Source organism: Epargyreus clarus, unplaced genomic scaffold (genome assembly GCF_041222505.1).
Source record: "Epargyreus clarus isolate Ecla_fem2 unplaced genomic scaffold, WU_Ecla_fem_2.2 ptg000024l, whole genome shotgun sequence".
Lineage (NCBI taxonomy): Eukaryota > Metazoa > Arthropoda > Insecta > Lepidoptera > Hesperiidae > Epargyreus > Epargyreus clarus.
In genome coordinates, this window is record NW_027332231.1 from 10,365,226 (window position 1) to 10,386,327 (window position 21,102).

General features: G+C 33.9%; 2 protein-coding genes across 2 annotated transcripts; one reads left to right on the plus strand and one right to left on the minus strand.

Moving 5' to 3' along the window:
- Positions 1-4,899: 4,899 nt before the first annotated feature.
- On the minus strand, positions 4,900-6,542 carry LOC140752558 (acetylcholinesterase). Its single transcript, XM_073086897.1, has 2 exons — positions 5,546-6,542; positions 4,900-5,098 (listed from the first exon to the last, which is right to left on the minus strand). Exons 1-2 carry the CDS (start codon positions 6,535-6,537, stop codon positions 4,900-4,902), a joined length of 1,191 nt encoding a protein of 396 aa, XP_072942998.1. The 5' UTR covers positions 6,538-6,542.
- Positions 6,543-6,971: 429 nt separating this feature from the next.
- On the plus strand, positions 6,972-19,613 carry LOC140752559 (uncharacterized). The gene is given in 11 exon segments (XM_073086898.1): positions 6,972-6,976; positions 9,774-9,921; positions 10,234-11,570; positions 11,931-12,027; positions 13,153-13,281; positions 13,796-14,706; positions 14,938-15,147; positions 15,497-15,805; positions 17,168-17,297; positions 17,726-19,074; positions 19,388-19,613. Coding segments are annotated over 11 exon segments (4,851 nt in total).
- The last annotated feature ends 1,489 nt before the right edge of the window (positions 19,614-21,102 follow it).

The window sequence follows — 21,102 nt, forward strand, 5'->3', positions numbered from 1 at the left end:
ACTATCAACTGTTCTAATTATAGTCCTTTAATTATTCGCATATTCTTGTCAACCCTCAAGATCCTGTTCAGCTTCAGATACCATCAGACATAGAAGACACGACGTACTTCTTCTACACGTCCTTAAGATCGTCATTCATGACCAGATGCTCTGATGCTGTTAAAAGCTGTAGGGAATATCCGCATACATATTTTGCCGTAAAATGTCAAGGCATCTGGCCGCTGGCCTGCGTATAAACCGATTTGATAAATACCTTGATCCTATTTCACACAAGTTTAGTATAAAACGAGCAACGGATACTTTATAATACCTATGTTACGGGAAAGCCAGTAGCAAGTTGAACTAGCGGATTTTAGGGCTGGCAAACTCTGTGTTAAATAAATCAATATGTTGTGTGTCTAAAGTACTGATGTCATACGTACTTTAAAATTATTTACGTGTGAGATAATACTGTCCTACTGTCATTATTAAAGCCGAACGGAGGATTTTGGGTACTCAATTCTCGTCGAAATCGTTAAGTATTTTGGACCAGAGTCCAAAACAAAAAAGATAATCCCGCGTTGCGCCAGGACCGTAGATCGTAAGTCGAGCATAAATATTTGTAGCTATATTAGACTAATTTGGAACACCTAGCATATTCGACTGCTACGTCAATTGTACTCGTAGCACCTTAGAAATGAAAGTAGGTATCAAGAAACAAATTTTGCATTAAATATTAATAATTAACATTGCTACACCCCTAGGGTGGACTTCCGTAAGCTCTTTGATCATGTTGTGGAAACATACCTAAAATGCCACCTGTTACAAATTCCATGTGAGTAAACCGTTTCGTTGAAGTTAAAAAATAATTTCCAGTAACATTAACGAGGTAGGTACTGTAACTTAATACAAAAATGGTTTAAAATTCTTTCCCTCGGATAAAAGTCAACTTTGCTGCTCCTCATTTTGACCGCTCCCGGCAATTACCCGAGTTGCCTCCCCTCTGGCCCTAGCAGCAAAAAAAACGTGTGTATCAATTTCGATGCTAGACTAGACTTCCCTTTACAAGTGCACATATTACATATACAATTATACATACATGAAGCGTAAGGTAGGATGCACAGAAAAATTGGAATTTAGCTAACGCTTGTATTCATTTCATTTTAAAAAAATCTTCATATCGGGGGCCTGTAATAAAAATCTATTCTTAAGGATTAAACTCCAAAACACATACCATAAAGTAATGCAACGCTGCGAACGTGTTAACCGAATGAAAAGGCCGCACAACTCGAGGACCTCATTACTTGGCTCGCTTGTTCAACTTAGGTGTTCAATAGAGCCTTACTCTAAACAGCTTTATCCGAGCCAAGAAACTCAAACAGACCGTCAAAGGGCACGTAGGGAACATTTAACTAGATCACGTTTACCGTTACATGTGCTCAACTTTGGCTCAAGATCTCATAAGTTTTGAGCTGGTATTTTAGTGGATTGGAATTCTCATACATTTGCCGCTGCTTATGTAGTCGAATGGAAAATATGAAGGCCGTTTCGAATTCTTTTGCGAATAACAAAAAGTTTCACCAATATATTAATGCTGAATTAAAATATCATCGTCCATTTTTATAATTTATTTTTGGCTGTTATTAGGCAGTTGAATTTGTCTTGAACTTTGTTTATTTATTATTATGTATAATGAAAAAAGTGTCTTATGTTTTACGTGGTCATCGTCAACACCTTACTTAGCCAGTGCTGGGCCCCTGCCGACCAGTGGATCTCCTCTCTAAGTGACAGGAGTTTTAGCCACAGTCCACCGCTGGCTAACTGCGGATTGGTAAACTTACAGTATTTTTTTAGGATTATTTTTGTGTAGGTTTCTTTATGAGAATTTCCTTTATCGTAACAATTAATTTCTAATACGCAAATTATAATTAATCATGAGTGACAGGGATTTAATCCTCGTACCTTCCGATTGAGAAATTCCGGTTTTGCAACTAAATTATCACTGTTTTCTTACGTGAGTACATCATTTATTATGTAACGGGTTACCTACACCAAAATTTGATACACGGCTTTCATATAACAAGATTAATACGGGTTACAGACAGTATCTACGCTGATCAGGCCATTTCTCAAACTTGCCCTTTGAATGTTGCTTAGAAATGGGATGCTGAGTCGGTAATGCCGTCAGTGGCAGTATTTAAATTGCTCAGTCGGCCGGACACAGATAAGCCTACAAAGGCGATCTTCCATCTTATTTTACCGTAACTTGTTTGTATTGAATAGTACGTTTTGTTACATTTAAATTTTAACTAGAAAGTTTAAGTCAATAATAATGGTAAGTATAGTCCGCGCCAAATTGCTAGTCCGCTCTAAAGTTGTTGCGAGCAGGTGTAGTCATACAATTTGCTATGGCGACGCGATTCATTTCTATATTCAGAGCGGACTATACAACCCTTTGTGGTTCGACTTCAGGACCACCGCCACTCCTATTTCTGCCTAATAACATCAGTGTCAATTGCTGTTGTAAAATTTATTCTCTAATAGGGTAAAATAGGGGTTAAAAGCTCATTCATTAATGAAAGCATATAAAATTGATGTAGTAGCAATAACTAGAAATGGCATAGTGACGTATTTACATAAAAGCCCATCAAAAAGCTCTCAGTTGTGACGACCGCATAAAATAGCTATTAGCTAATAACGTAATAAATCGACTAATTACGTAATTATGCGGGATCATAAAACAGTCATAGTTCATATTTTGATGTCACTAAATGTTCAGTTTCAAACCATTTATGGAGTCAGGTTATGTCAGCAGATTTATGTTTACTTTTATCCCCCCCCCCCCTTTTTACCGAAAGTAACCAAAACTTTTGTCTTCCTCCCCTACGGTTACGTTAACTTTTGAATTAGAAACTATAACGCTAGATTACACGCAAACAAACGGTCGAATAATTCGCCGAGCAATGACAAGTGTGTAGACTCCGCGCACGAGGACAGACGCGTAATCCTTTTATCCTATGTAATCCTCCACGAAAACCCCACGTCCTGCACATTACTACACATTTTGCAAAAAAAAAACAAAAATAATAAATAAAGCCCCCCCCCCCCCCACCTGGACGTTATGTCATCAAAAATAATCATATTAGATAAGCGTTGAGATACCAGAAAACCTTATGCCTAAATCATAATGTTTTCACTCGTCGTCAACAATATAAAAACCCAACATCGGTAGCCGTTTTCCAAAACAGAAAACGACTATATCTAAAGCTCAATATTCACTATCGGCCAAACGGAGTACAGTTACAAAGTTTACGTTACCAATAACTTGACCCACTTCACTGACAGTTTGAGACTATAAGCCAATTTGTATTGCGGGCACATCAACCTTTGACCCGCGCCGAAGACAATCGAATTAAAACATTGACCCACTTTCGGTTTATGGATCGCAAGAGGGACATTATCTAACATGATCTCTAAGATTAAACGTGGGGCTCTTACTAGCTGTTATGTGAATTTGGAATGTGGCCGCATGGCAGAGTTTACTGGTAAAAACGACAAATTAATAAAATTGAATTGATACTTTAAAACAATACGAGCGACAGCCTAAGCCGACGATTTCCGCTGATTGTTGCTGACTGTCCGCGGGTCATCAAATACTGCCAACTGCCGGGAGCTGCTGACTGTCGTTGCCTGTCATTAGTGACTGTTAACAACAGTCAGCGACGATCATGAGCACTGTCACTTCTATATATGCTTACTGTTGCTCATGTGTTACCTCCCTTACCTATATGTAAAAATTAAATGAATGGTGATAAAATATATTTATTCTAAGAGTGACGGAGGGTACCAGCTTCTTAACTTATATAAACTGTAGTATCACATACTTATTGCAGCTCGTTTAAGTTGAAAATAAAACTAAAGCATCATCAAATAAACTTCCTTACTACAAACTCTGCGACGTACACAGCCTCTTCCTACATCGATCAGAATTTTATTTGTGGTAATGTGTAAGTAAATCTACCGAAGACCTTTGAATAATATCACGAAGCAATCATAATGTTTTCATGGAATATTTATGGCTCTTCATACATTATGTATTGCTCGTTGTTTCGGAAAATTTGTTAGAAAATAGCATAGTGACAAGAAATTTATAGCGATTATTATCAACATACACTTACCTCATAGCACACAGACATTCTGTTGTCTTTTAATGCGAAGAGTGTTGTAACTAACTCCACAGGGGTTCTACCTTAAAACAAAGGATTAAACGATTGCGTCGTATGTAAACAAACGGCAGCTAATTGTCCAAACCCTTTCACCGAAACGCAAAAACTATTTCACTGTATAAATAGACTCTACCACTTATAAAGTATTTTGGCTCGAACATAGTTACCTAAAAAGCGACAAAATACAATAAAATATAATATACTTAACATAATAGAATACACATTCACAGGTTGATAAAAATTTGTGGACTTAGAAATAGTAATTTTAGCCCGTAAAAGTAGATTCAAACATATTCAATCATTCATATCCACTGCGATATCAATACTATAGGATACAGTCTAAAGCTATCCCGATAAATTAGTTTCCTGATCAACGTCAAGGAATAGGAACAAAAAGCTGTAAGATTAATCGCCACTAATCAAGGTAATTGGGCGCTACAGCCTCACCACAAGGTTTCTTGCGACGAAACTTGACTTGTATAAGAAATCAATTGTGTTCGTAAAAGATAACGATGTAACACAGTTGGGAAATAATTAAGATTTATATGAAATACATTCGGGAAATAATAAATACAGAGAATAAAATACTGGTTAAATGAATAAATGTAATTCTTTTTTCATTTATTCGTATTGTACCTTATTGCCATATTCAAATTGTATTGTTATAATTCATAAAAAAGAACTGAGACAAAATTCAAAATTCATCTTTAATTACGTTGTCAGAAAAGAATTCCCTTTTCAAATGATCCCAAAACTTCATCCTTTTCTCCTCGGGCAACTTCATAATTTTCAGATTTTTCCTCAAACTCATGCCTTTTAAGCTTTGGCCACAAAGCAAAGGTTCCCATTTTAACGTATTTAAAATACGATCCTGTTTATTCGGCGTTGGATTTCTAAAACGATAAATTGTAACAATTAATTTGACAATAAAATAGAAAGTAATAAAAATCATTTTATTAGAAGACAACAAATTAACTACGAGTATATATATTAAACTATAATTATGTTAATTATCACTTAACGAATTTCCTTCTATATCATTAAGATGTTATTTAGATGATCATTAGAAGATAATAACTTAACTAAAATTAATTTAAACCAATGATAATTATGAAAATTATCATATAATTAATATCCTTGTATAATTATAGGACATTGTATCATTTGAAGACTATTCAAATTCAAAATTGCAAAAAGAATTCCTCTTCAAAACTAACGATGCATTAGTGATTTACAACTATAATTGCTCTTATTTCAATAAACAGCGGTAACTTGCACTTTAAATACAGCCTGTGTTATTTCTAGATTAAGCTACAAAAAGACAACAAAATTATTCTTACCCATATTTAACAAAATTTGCCATTAATCTCACAATATTCTTAATGAAGTGTCTTTCATCCGTCGTTTCGACGCTTTTATAGACGTCATTAAGTGATTTACATCTGAATAGGTAGCAGATTTCGTCCCCAGACGTGGCCCCAGTCCAATTTAAATTCGGAACCGAAGACTTCCATCCGATATTGAAAGCCCCTTTAAATCCAAATCTATACAAGTAAACATTATTGCACGATTCACATTGGAGAGCGGCCTGGCGGAGCAACGGATAAATAACTTGATCTGAATGGTACTTCGCGTATCGTCTCAAACTTCTTTCTCCTATTGTCCCATTAACGAAATAAAAATCCATTATCCGCTTCCGTATTCTGTTGTATATTTTGGAATTGTATTCATCTTCCCGACCCTCGAACGGTAGTAAGTACTGGAAATTGTAATTTAGATACTTCAAAAGTTTCCTGTTGTTCGTGAGTCCCTCCAATTTATGCAAGTATGGTAAACTGGTATATCCAAACATGACATCAATATTACTAATCGTTTTTTCTTCGTATATCTTTAGAGGTGATTTGTTCATGAAGTACTGTTTTGATGAACGCTCAACGACACATCCGAATGGATTAATTAGTCTTTGTCTATCCCTCACTTCGGAACTATCGAATAAATCCCAAGACGCTGAAACCAATTCCATTGTAGACGCATTATTGAGAATACGATAAAATCTGTCTCGGTTGAATTTATGACCAGATCCAGTCAGTCTGAGATACAATTTTCTTTCTGTTTCAAACGTGTATGGTCTATAGTCTGAAGGTGATAAAGCGCTTCCACTTAAAACTATTATTCTTATAAACAAATCTTCTGACGCTGATAGCATTAGTGATGCTGCAATAGTACTTCCAATTCCTGCCCCGGCAACAGTTACTTTGCTAGGATCTCCATGAAAAATGTTGATATTGTCTCTGATCCATTTAAGAGCCTTTAATACATCCTTAGCTCCCATATTACCTTCGGCAAAACTATCTCCTGTGCACAAAAATCCAAATATAGAAGTACGAAATGATAGACTAACAACTATTACTTCTTCGTCAATAAAAAAGTCTGGTCCATGAGAACTGGAATATTCGTGAAGCCATACGAGAACAGGAAAGTTAACGCTAGCGTTTGAAGATACAGGCATATAAATTGTTAAGTGCAGACAATCTTCATTAAAACTTGTTGAGCATGTCTCCTCCGCAACCTGACTGTAGTCATTAACAGAGTTCTTTAACTGTAACGGATGCCATTTTGGTGACTGGAAAAAAAAAGACAAAGTACTTTGATAATGAAAATAATAATATCGATTTTAATTTAAAATTTAAGTAACTTGTAATGAAAGTACCAAGGAAGTCTGCAGCCCGTGCATAAGTCATAAGTCATAATTATTTATTTGCATAAATGTGGTTAGTAAGTTGTACAGAGTTAGAGAGTTTCTCACATTTGCCATATTTGGCGTGCAAAATACATTTTTATAGTGTTAGTAGGTACAGCATTGTTTAATTTATGTCAATTATGTCATTATATTAATTTATTAATTCAAATTATGCCATTACATTAATAGAATAAAATTATGATTAGGGCATAAATTCTTTCAGAGTATAGAAACATTTTTCAAGGAGCCACTCGGTCAATTGTTTTTTAAATTTATTTATAGTTAAACTTTTAAATTTATTTGGTATTTTGTTGTATATAGTAACACACATATGATATGCGTTTTTAGACTGCAAAGCATGAATGACGGGCCTTACTTGGAATGCCCTCTCAACTCTTTTTAAGTCTAGGCAAACATACATTTATATATATCAAAGTTACAAAGATATCTCAAAGAAACGAATTTTATCAAATATAAAAAAATAACTTAAAATTGCACTAGTTCTGTGATGTGTATTTCTAGAATGCATTTATTTTTTATTTGTAAAAATAAACAAAGCGCTTTTGATTTATCTTGTGACATTGACTAAACGAGATGTGTCTGGTTAGACAAAGCGAAATCCGGAATAGCATTGGTTCAGACACAAATGCATTTAAAACTGTTTTCGTCCCTTCCCAAGTAAACGTAATTTGAGGGAGGAAAAGAAGACTTTATTTAATGAATTTTGGCAATAAGCTTAAAACTAAACTCTTTGAAAAGTCATATGATAAGACCTTCGGTAAGTAACAGGTTGTGAACATATTAGAATGTACTCGTAGAAATCAAAGGCGTATACTACTACGTCTTTGAAAACATATAGGCGATACGACCCAAGTTAGTCAGTAGCACCGCTTTAATGATCGACTTTATGTATGCTTATTACTTATAAGGTATATTTGAAGTGGTAGAACCCTTTGTGGTTCGACTCCGGCACCACCGCCACACCTATTTTTGCCTAATAACAGCAGTGTTAGGAGCTGCTGTGTTCCGTTTTGAAGGTTATGGTAAGGGAGACATACTTTTCCGAGGCGTACCAATTACTCCTCAGTCGGTCGCGGCGCATCTGTGGCCGACCTCAGGTAGGAATATTTAATTCTATCTGGGATTGATTACAGATGTCCATGGGCGGCAGTAGCCACTTACCATCAGGTGGACTGCTTGCTCGTTTGCTACTCCTATATTATAAAAAAATACGCCTACTATATGAAAATGGTCACATAAAACGTATTTGAAATAATAATAACCTTAAACCTTAGGTTTCCTATCGGTGGTGCCGCGTAAGGTATCCTGTAAAATGCTGCGTATGGACGATTTTCAAACACTGTTAACAACTTCTGTCCAATAATGACAATACCATTTAATTCCAACGTGATATTACTTTTTGCAAACGAACACAGAAAGTTTAATACAAATGACACTACGACTACAAATTTCATTTTAGCTACTGAACTAAATGTACTAACATACCGCAGTTATAATAACTAGACTTGACGATAATCAAGAGATCTATGTGTATAAATGGTATTGTAACTGTTTAAAAGAAAGTATATTCGTATATACTTTCTGTTTTACAGTTAAATCGTTTTAAGAAAATTAATGTGACAAAATATGAAATATTATATATGATTTCAAAATATAAAATTCCAATATTGATGTAATGTAACTAGCTTAGAAACAGGCTAGATGCTAAGTATATACCAAATGTATATACGCATAATATAAATTTGTTTTATGGATGACCAGACACCTAAGAAAAGGTAGTATTAGAAAGAACTAAGAAAATATTTTTATACATCTGATCCCATTTTATATTTGCTAGCTTTTAGTAAAAGCAGAATATTTTATAGGATACCGGAGGAAAGTTACATAAACAACAATTCAGTGCTTATTGGAACGAATTGTTTACTTTCGTCAGTGTCCGCATTTTTTTGCATGCGAAATCAGAGACAAATATATGTAAAAGTTTAATAAATTCAAAAAACCTTTTGCGAGCTACGCCGCGGGTCATAGCTTAGTTAATAATTTTCACGGAACACGTCAATGTAAACTATAGTGAAAAGCGTAAAAATGTTTTGAAAATACGTAACAGTTGAATTCAAAGTTTATTGCAAAACATATATCAAACGAATTTGTCCAACTTCCAGAAAATATTTTGGTGTGCGGGTTAGAATTTTATAAATCCTATGTTTGTGTGTCTGAAACAAACAAAATGCTAAAGTTAAAATACAACAATTTCTGTATAGTAATAATTGTATTCCTCGTCTAGTATGTTGAGGCGTACTATGTTTTACCCAGACCTTCCCAGTTATAGCCACATCTGGAAGCTGTGGAATGAGCTTCTTCCTGAAGTATTCGTAGAGCGCTATGACATGGGTCTCTTAAAAAAAGGTGTAAATAGAGTTCTTCTTCAAAGCTGGTGATGCATTGGCAAGTCTTCTGCTGTTGCAAATTGCATAAGCGACGTTGACCACTTTATATCGGGTAGCACGTTTGCTTTATCGTCAGGCTCAAATATGAAAAAATAACACCAAATTTTAAATCTGATCCAAGTTTTTCTGTCAAAATCTAGATGAATAGCACGTCCTCTTTCATCACGTAATGCAGTAAACGTAATTCTTTAATACCAATAAAGATAAAGATTCCTTCGATATACAAATTATCGCAATTGATAAAATGTTACATGTATTTTTAACATAGCAGTAGTTAATACCGGTAATGTTTAGTATGAACATGTGCAATTTATTTATGAAATATAACCTATATTTACTGTTATTTTTAAATGCATTTAGTGTTGTATTTGGTGAAAATGAAACTGTAGGTACAACGCATGGATTGGTGGCAGGGAAAGTGTTAAAGACTTTGATAAATGATGTGAAATACTATGGGTTCATGGGAATACCGTTCGCTGAGCCACCCGTGAAGGAACTGAGATTTTTGGTAAATATTTTTCTTTAAAAAGCAACTCCTACTTCTATTGGACAACTCAAGTAGAAAAAATTGTCTTGTTACATTTTCAAAAGGAATTTCTCTGTAACATTCATGCCCATTTTTCACTTATACGGGTAGTAGCATTCCTACTTTGACTCCATACGATATATGATGTAAAGGTTATTTTATAAAGAGTTTCCACTTAGTTCTCACATCTCAAAAGCAATAACTCTTCTTTAGTTGACAAGTAGAAATGTATTTTACTTGTAAGTAAATTAAAAATACAATATCCTCAAATAATTTTGATATTTTTCATACTAGGATCCTCGGGAGATAAAACCGTGGGAGGGTGTGTTATCAGCTACCAAGGAAAAGAAAGCGTGCGTCCAATTTAATATTGATGTGAAAAAAGGTCAACCATTCGGAAATTATGGCGTAGAAGACTGCCTCTACCTTGATATTTATACCCCCGCTCCAGACCAAAACAAACGTGCTACTGTTGTTTTTCTTTACAATGATTTCTTTAAAAATTCATACAACAAATCCCTCGATTATGCACCAGATTTCTTCATAGAGGAAGACATAATTGTCGTTACAATAAGTCACCGTCTTGCTGTATTTGGATTTTTATCCGCTGAAGATGAAGTTCTACCAGGCAATGCAGGACTAAAAGACATAGTCACAGGACTGCGTTGGATTAACAATAACATAGAACGATTCGGTGGTGATCCAAAAAGAATAACCCTAATGGGATGGCATGGTGGCGCTGCCGCGGTAGACCTACTTGTCCATTCAAAAGCAAGAGAGCTATTCAATTCGGTCATTCTTCAAAGTGGTACATCCTTGACACCTGTATATCTGCAAGAAAACAGTCGCGAAAGAGCTTTCCAGCTCGCGGAGTTATTGGATAGAACTTCCCCCAGTAGCAGCCGTCTCGTGCAAAACTTGAACGAAGTTTCTGTCGACGACTTATTGGCAAAGGAGTTATCCGTAGCACCACATGACTACGGCGTTGTAAACCAAAAGCCATTGCTTGCTTTTGGTCCAATTGTAGAAAAGAATCCCAATGGCTTGTTGACGGAATATCCTGAAAATTCGCAGCAAAAAATAAACATGCCAATTATGATCGGTTTTAATTCTCGAGAGGGCTTGGAACCCTCTTTAGAGTACCTCATCCAGCCGATTTTTATGCTGCCCATTGAGAAAGATTTTCCCTTCATAATGCCTATTCGATTGAACTTTACATTTGACCCTCACGCTGACAGTTTCATGGACGCCATGAACGAAGTGAAGAATTATTATTTTCCGAGGAAAATTAAATTGGATAATATTCCAGAATACGTAACTTATATTGGAGATATTTTGATGTCGTACGGAGTTGATCAAACTGCAGCTTTGTATACTAACATATCTGAGAGTCCAGTTTACTACTACCATTTTGATTACTATAGTGATTTCAATGAGAATAAAAATAACATAATGAAGCTTGCAACGGTTGAAGAAGGCACATGGGGCGCTGCGACTGGAGATGAACTATGTTACCTGTTTAAATGCCCAAGTCTTAAAAACAAGTACAAAAAACATCATAATAATAAATCTGAAGATATGAAAATGCAAAGAATAATGATCAAAATGTGGGCGAATTTCATTAAATACGAGTAAGTGACCCTAATAGCTTCATATTAAATTATATTAAAAAAAAGAAAAAATATTTTGTATTAAAATATTAGTTTATACAATAATGTGAAAGGCTTTTAAATGTTAATTTTAATTTAATAACAGCATAAAGTCATAAACATAAAACTTTTACTTTCTTTGATTCTCTCGCACATAACGTGGGGCATTTCATGTCCTTAGTAGCACTTGAATAAAAGTTTCATTGTAAAAGAAATGAATTTGTTTACACATATTCTCTCTATTCCCCACATACAGGCACAAAAGAAAAACAGAAGGAAAATTAAAATACCGCTTAAACAATTCTCGATTCAAACTTCATACTTAAATCTGTTTTTTTCCAGAAACCCCACTCCGAGCGAAGACAATCCGCTTAGCGTACAATGGACCCCATACAGCACGGACACAAAGGAATACCTCCACATCGGAAAACAAGTAAAAATCAAACGGGATCTCTACAAGGAGAGATTTCAATTCTGGAACGGGTTTATAAGGAAATGGGAGCGACTCGCGAAGAACGGAGTCGTGTCTGTCAATAAACATGATGAGTTATAGGTGCTTGAGTTTGATTTGGATTCTTCAGCTTTTTAATGAACTTACGGGCTTGTAGTCCTCCTGATAGAAAGATAAGCTTTTAACGTCCAACACTTAAACTTATTATTATAATTATAAACGGTAATATTTGTGAGGATCGATTGGTGTTTGTTACATAAAAACTATTGATCGAATTTGGATGGAATTTGGCAAACAAGATAGCTTATAATTTGGTAGATAGCTTATAAGGTAATTATATTGGATGGTAAATAGGACGTGGTCCATACGTGAGAAACACAGCTAGTAACTGCAAAAAACAAATCAACTGAATTAGTACTCGTAGTAGATATTTTTCACGTAATAGATGATTGCATCGACCACCTTTGCGTGAGGACTAAGTTAGAATGCCTCGGATAAATTAATTTGTTCCTGCTTCCAATTCGTATTTTCTTGTTTTACAACTAAAAGAAAATACTATTTAGCATGTAATAAGTACATTTTTTTGTAAAAAAGAGTTAATAAAGGAACTACTTATTATTCAAGATTTTGTTTTTGTTAATAATTACCACACAATATATAATACACTTCGCTACAGATGACCTACGTCCATCATATCAAAAATCATTATTTCTCCGCTACATTTTCCTTTAGTTTACACTGGGTATAAAACCCTGGACCCTGAACATAGTATTAGCAACAATCAGTATGTCGTTTCAAATAGCAACAGATAGATAAATAATAATCTTCATCGCATTGATATACACTTTTATCAACGGAAGGGCCAGCTAAGTTACTTAACAATTATCGCCGGTGCGTTAACTGAACACTCATAAATTATCACTGCTCCATAGATAACGGTAGCAGTAAAACTTGAGTAGATTAACACAAATTCAATTATCTAAAGAACACGTCAGGTTTCAAGTTACAAAATGCTCGATCCGTGTAAACAATTTCATTTGACGGAACATGGCTATCAGCACTGTTTTAGTGTTTACGATCCTATCTCTAAGTTTTGTGGTCATAAGTGGTGACGTAATAGTGGAAACAAAGAACGGAAAGGTAGCTGGTATTGAAGTCAATTCAATTATCCCGAATGAGAAGTATTATTCCTTCTTGGGGATACCGTACGCTAAACCACCTACGAAAGAACTTCGATTCAAGGTAAGAGTATAAGATATGAAACTGTATTAATTACTTCCAGTAAAACCTGACTTTCATATGATGACATAAATTGTAAGATTTTGTAAGATAACCAAGTGCTTTGATTATTCCATTTCGTAATTAAAACATTTTGGTAAATTTTGTTTATTTGAATGATAAAACATGCAAGATTTTTAATTCAACGACATATTTTTTTAATGACAGAAACCTAGTGAAGCTAAATTTTGCTTCTGGAGAAGCGATAAAAGCAACTCCATTTTTCTATCAAGTATGAGTTGTACAATTTTGAGAATTTGTATTCTTTCTTACATAATATATGTATGCATATAAGAGCGTGCATTGTAGATTGCATGCAATACAATCAGTAATAAGTCTTAATTAACAATAAGTTGAAACTAAAGAAGTAAGTAGAGATAATATTATGCGCATATGAAAATAGAAGTTATTAGATATCAACACTAGTATGATATCAAATTACACTCTCAATATTTTTAACTAATATTTATTATTTCAGGCACCGGTGCCTCATCCAGGATGGGATAAGGTTTTAGACGCCAAAAAAGAAAGAAAACAATGTGCTCAATACAACTTGCCGGGTAGGCAAATAACGAACTATGGATATTTTGGAGATGAAGACTGCTTACATCTTAGCATTCATACGCCAAAACTGCCTAACGAGGATCTACAGTTACCTGTAATTGTTTTCTTTTACAACGAACACTTTAAAGTAACTTATAATGCCTCAAAGGACTATGGCCCAGATTTCTTTATGAAAGAAGAAGTTATATTAGTGACTGTTAATCATAGAATTGGATCTCTAGGATTCCTATCATTTAAAGACGACTTATTACCTGGCAACAATGGTTTGCGAGACGTTATATTAGCTCTACGTTGGCTTCAAGAAAATGTAAAAAGCTTCGGAGGTGATTCTTCAAGAGTAACTTTGATGGGTAATCAGGGAGGTGCAACTCTTGTTGACATATTACTACATTCTCCAAAAGCTAAGGGATTATTTAGCGCTGCTATATTGCAAAGTGGTACATCATGGGACCCTCTATATTTCGATGAAAAGGCATCGAAAAGAGCTATAGATTTAACTGAATACCTCGAAACTAAAGCTACAACTAGTTCTTTTCTACTTAAAGTAGTATCGGATGTACCAGCGATAAAACTAACAGAAGCAGAAATGTTTGTCGTACATGCTGATGAATCGCGATCTGTCCAGCGATCTGTTTTACCTTTCGGCCCAATAGTAGAACACCCACACCCCGAAGCAGTAATAACTGAACTACCTGACAAAAACCCTAAAGACATAGAAGTGCCCGTAATGATTGGATTCAATTCTAGAGAGGGAATAGATATGGCAGATCGATATCTCCAGAAACCATCTTATTTGACATTTGCAGACAGGGACTTTCTGATGTTGTTCCCAAAGAGAGTCAATTATCATTTTGAAGTTAATGACAACATTTACTACACTGCCATAAATGAAATTAAGGAATTCTACTTTGAAGAGGGCTATATAAAAATAAGTAAGCCTGGGGAATATATAACTTACCTTGGAGATATTTTTACTTTTTACCCGATTGACTATACTGTAAATGTGTATACTAATACATCCAGTTCCGAAGTTTATTATTACATGTTTGATTATAGCGGAGAATTGAATTTAAGAAAGAAAATTATTTTAAAAGAAGCCATCACTATAGAAGGAACATGGGGAGCTACAGTTACTGACGAACTATGTTATTTATTTGTTTGTAATCCTCTAAGGAAGTTATACAAAAAGCTCATCGAGGAAGAAGCGGAAGAAATAACAGTTTTGAATAATATGGTTAGGTTGTGGACTAACTTTGCTAAGACAAGGTAATATTTAATTTATATTTGTCACACTACAAATATTGGATCTTATGTCACACTATCACATTGTACATTGATAGTATGAAATCTTTGACATCTTTAGTGGCCTGTCTTTATACCTTACTGAGCTCAACCACATGTCTGTTCTTTGAATAGGCAGATTAATTAGCAATAGTCTATGTTACACAATGTGGGACAAATGGTCTTTCCTTTATAGTGATAATTAGTTTCTAATATTTTGTGCCTACATAACTTAACTATCTAGGACTTGAACATCTCCGTTAGTGGAAGACATATCACTTCTTTAATAGAGTACAGATTTGATGAACAGTGTTTTATATAATATTTTTTTCAGAAAACCAACAAAACCTGACGACAAAGTCAACTGGAAGCCAGCAACTAAGGAAAACAAGGAATGCTTAGTCATCAGCGACCAATTGCAATTGAAATCCAATTTGCATAAAGATAAAATAGATTTTTGGAACAAATTCATGGCGAAATACGAAGAAATGGCAGTCGATGGCGTCGTCAAAGACGTTAGAGACGAATTATAATTTCTGTGGAAAATATCTTATTATCAATGGAATAAAAACTAGTTTTTATATTACTTATTGTTGTTTTTCTTCTTTATTCAAACGCATGCACCTATGGATAATTATAACAAGTAATAAATAAAAGCCATAAGTACAGAATAAAACAAATGATTAACTGCATTAACTGCGTAGAAAAACACTTTTTATTTTAAACCGATTTTACATGGTATACATGTTTTATAGATGTATATGTACAAATAAATGTATTTTGTGTAGACTTTACAATTCTTTTATTTTTTTAAACATTCACAATAAAATAGTACCAAAAAACCAAGGGTAATATATTCCTTAATTAGGGGAGATCCACAAATTACGTGAGGTGTTTTTTTGAATTTTCTGTCCCTCCCTCCCCCCCTGGTGAGATGTCGTGAGATTTTATTCAACCCCCTCCCCCATCCCCCAATCTCACGTGAGATTTTTCAAAATGTGCGTTTCTTAAATATGTAAACGTGTTGGAGTGTTATTGTAAAAAGAAAAAAAAAATTGCTTCGTACTTTTATATACGACTAGTTAAGACTAGTAATCAATATTGCTGAGTTATAAGTGTAATAAAAATTTAACAATAGAATAGTAGTCAGTAGTAATGTATAACGTCGAAGTATGAATGAAATTATTTTCTTTCGAACGAATTAGTGAATGATCTTAATCGTATTACAGTTATGCTTAAATCTTAAGCATGTAGAATCTGGATAATGGGTCAAAATAGTATATATTTTTTTGTTTCAATAAGAAAAAAAATTGCGTGATATTTGCCGAGACCCCCCCTCTCTCCAACGTAAGATTAGATGAGATTTGACTCGACCCCCCCTCCCCCTTAAACATCTCACGTAATTTGTGGATCTCCCCTTACTTCGTATGATAAAATAGAGTACTTAGTCATTGCAATTTTTATTTTAATATATTTTCTACAATTTTAAATACGATATATGAATTTATCGCATGATAACCTTAACGTAGGGTCAAAATTACAACTTATTGAGATTTGGCCGTTACAATAATTTAATTTAAACAGCTAAGAATAATCTTACAACTAAGCCTTTGACTTACTCCATGCCAAAACACAATAAAATTACATTGCTATAATAAAAGCAAAAAGCTGTGAAATTGGCGCCACCGCATTAGAATATAAATCTATTTAAATTAGAATTATTATATGTATAGAGAAATCTTGAAGGATTTGTACATCAGCTATAGTTGGACCACGTACTCTACCACTTTAATTCCACTTTAATTTATTGCCATTGATTCATTTTCTTATCAAAATAGATAAACGTTACATTCTTATCAACTTAAATTCTACCGTTCGATACATATTTACCTGTAGTAATTATAACATGTATTACAATTAAAGAAACGTTACGAAAAATGAAGTGTTATTTATATTTCTTAATAATAATCTACTTATTAATCAATATTTGTAAAAGTGATGAAAGAAAAGAAGTTAAAATCAAACAAGGTGTTTTGGTGGGAAAAGTGGAAAGAACATTATTCAAGCAGGATGAATATTATGCATTTAGAGGAATACCGTATGCTTTGCCGCCTGTCGGTTCACTGAGATTTAAGGTAATATCTTAAACAGTATCTGGACTAGAACTCACCATTGTTCTAGTAATAGACTTATAATTATAGATATAAGTGATCTTATTTTTAATTAACTTTGATTGACACACGTTATAAATTAATTTGTACAATAAAAACACTCGTACTAAGAGACAATAAATGTGTATTATGTAAATTTATGTTTTAAGCCATAATATTAACTTTGTCATAATTTATACCGAAATTTCCATTCACAAAATTCAAGCATATAAAGTAATTCAAACTTAATTGAAAACTTGTTAATTAGGTCACCTTTATTGCCACGGTTTAATATTTGGAAAATGCAAAATGAAAATCATAAAACGATTTCAATTAATGTAATCAAATATTTTATTACTTTTATTCTCATAATGTTTTGTCAATAAAACTTTTAAGGTTGTTTGATATTTCAGCCGCCGGTGCAACATCATGGCTGGGAGGGTGTTTATAAAGCATATAAAAATAAACCGACATGTTATCAATATAGCGCGAGAATGAGGAATGGCGAAGAAATGGGAATATCTGGCAAAGAAGATTGCCTGTATCTCAGCGTGTTTAGTTCTAATCTTGAAGGGTCTGCACCCGTCCTCGTGTTTGATTATAACGACGATTTTAGAAGCGGATTTAATGGCACTGATGTATATTCTCCAGATTTCTTCATTGAAGAAGATATCATTGTTGTGACAATTAATCACAGATTAGGAATTTTTGGATATTTAACTACGAATGACGATGTTATTCCACCGAATGCCGGAATAAAAGATTTTATATTAGGTTTGAATTGGATTAAAGAAAACATCCATAAATTCGGTGGTGATCCTAATCGCGTCACGTTAATGGGAAATCGAGGTGGAGCCATTTTAACTGATATATTATTATATTCGGAAAAAGCTAAAGGCCTATTTGATGCCGTCATTATACATGGAGGAACAGCACTAGAATCTACATTGTTTGACAAAAATCCACGTGAAAAAGCTTTTAAATTGGCCAAAGCTTTAGAAATTGAAGTCGATGATAGCGGATCGTTATTGAACGAATTTCAAAAACTAGACGCAGAGGCTTTGATCTCTAAAGATGGCGAGGCTGTTGACCATACACTGATGGATAAGCATCAAATGAGCATATATCCTTTTTCTCCAACTATTGAGGAGAATAATCATGATACCGTTATTACATCTTTACCCGAAAAATCAAAAATTGTGAATGATGTCCCAGTATTAATTGGAATGAATTCCAGACCAGGATTAGATTTAACATCTCACTACATTATCGAACCCCGATTGGTAGCAGAAATGGGGGCAGACTTTTTAATGATGTTTCCAATAAGATCATCATTTTCATTCGATCGTAAAAGTTCTATTTACGATCAAGCTATCAAAGAAATAAAAAACTTTTATTTTGAACAAGGATTCTTTTATTATGGGAACGTTCTGGAATATGCAGTATATTCAGGGGATATCGTTCAAAATTATGCTTTGAACTACGCAGCTAAAAGGTTAGCAAAGAATTTAAATTCGTCAGTTTTCTACTACATGTTTGATTTTCGTGGTCTGTTGAATGAAAATAGTGAATACCTCGCTCGGAATGCAAGAACAACAATGGAACATTGGGGAGCAACTATTACGGATGATATTTGCTACCTACATCTATGCAAACGTATCCAAAAAACTTACGAGCAACTTAGTAAGTTAGTTAGCGAACAGCCAGAAATTAAAGTTTTGAAGAAAATGGTACGCCTTTGGACAAACTTTGTTAAAACCAGGTGAGTTTTACAAACGTCATAGTATTTAAGTAAAAACAACAATTAGTTGTAAATGCAACTTTTTCTAACGCTTTGCTTATCAATTTTATTACTATCTGCATGTTTATGATAACTATAAATAAACTTAACCGTACATATTAACGTTATAAAATTTGTGAAACTGATGGTCAGCTCTAATTTAAGGTAATTTTAATATTGTACAATGTCTTGTGATTATGCAATAATTTTTGACTCCTTTTATAGGTACGTAGGTAATATTATTTGATTAATTAATTAAGAAGCGATGTTACCAATTAGTAAATGTTATTTTCAGAAATCCAACGCCACAGGAAGATGAATTACTAAATAACCTTAAATGGGAACCATTAAGCAAGGAGAGCAAAGATGCGGCCTATCTTCATATTACAAAAATGTTAAAAATGAAAATAAATCCTTTGGGCGAACGCGAGAATTTCTGGGACAACTTTTTGGTCAAATATTCGAAATTGGAAGTAGATGGCGTTGTCACAAAAGAAAATGATAATCATGATGAACTTTAATTTTTAAGTAGTAAATGACATTTTAAAACTAAAATTAAAAGGTAATTCAGTTTTGACACGACTGTGTGATGTTTTTTTTATTAAAAACAAAACACGTTGATTAGGAAAAATCGAGATTTATACATGGCTAAGTGGGCATTATTCATATTCTTTCATAAAAATAACATTATAGATACATATCAATATCTATTTTATTTTATTTATTTATTTATTTATTTTCTCTCATAAGGTACATTCAAACATATATTATTTAGTCTGCCAAACTGTGTAACAGTTTAATGATCATGTAACTACATTATAATACTGTTTATTGGACTTTATATACAAAAGCTCCATCTGTAGCGTTTCGCGTAAATGATGCGGACATATTCTGTCTTCTTCATTATTGGCTAGATGGCAGCACTAGTACAACAATGAAGCAACGCTCAACAATGTGTGATAAAGTTCTTATAATACAGTGAAACTTGGTTAAGTGGGACCTGGATAAGTGAGAAACCTCCATAACTGGAACTCATGCTGAGGTCCCAACACTTTGGCACTGAATTACCTCTGTTAGTGGGACGAGGTAAACCTCTATATCTGGGATTTGTTCTTTCGATTTATCATCATAGTTACCTCTATAACTGAGACAGCGAGTAAATTTTATATGCATAAACCTCTGTAACTGAGATAACATTGTTTGTTTACTCATTCTTATTCTACCCACAAATTCCACACGTAATTCCAAGTACGTAAGTACAAATTTGTATAATTGTATAATTTACACGCTCTGTGCTATTCATAGTTTTTGTACATCAACTAGAAGTTTATATTTTGTAACAGATTAGAAACATGAGATTTTAAGGGGATAAAAAATATAAATTACATAGAATACCTACTTATTGTTCTATATTTTTCCGAGGACTATGTATTTTTTATGAAATTTATGAGTAAAGTCAGGTAAATTAGAGTTTCCTAAAATCAAAGTGCGTATAATTATTAAAACGTAACATTAATTACTAGATATTCTATACAGACAAATTCTAAAACATATTGACGAAAGTAGGAGGCAATAATATTTCTTCGTACCTAATAAAAATGATTGATGTAGGTAACTTCTAATTAGTTTCAACCCTAACTAATTCGTTTTGAGAAATAGAAATATTCTGTCAAGTTGTTAACCACGTACCTACTAATCATCATATCATCGCATAAAATATGAGGTATAATTTACTACATAATAGACCTCGCGTGACATACATACGGCCTCACGTATAAGTAACACCTCTATCACATATGGGTCACATAGGACTATCGGCCCTCATTCAAAAGAAACAAGAGTTATATTCGTGTGGGGTCGTAAGAAAAAGAATGTTATCACTTAGACGCATCGTAAGGTCCTACATGTCACGGAATAAGTATTATGCAATTACAGGCCTTGCAAGACGTCTCATGGTTCGTAGCAGGGTTGTTGCTGATGCAGGTTTTTACTAGATCAGCTGATGCTGAT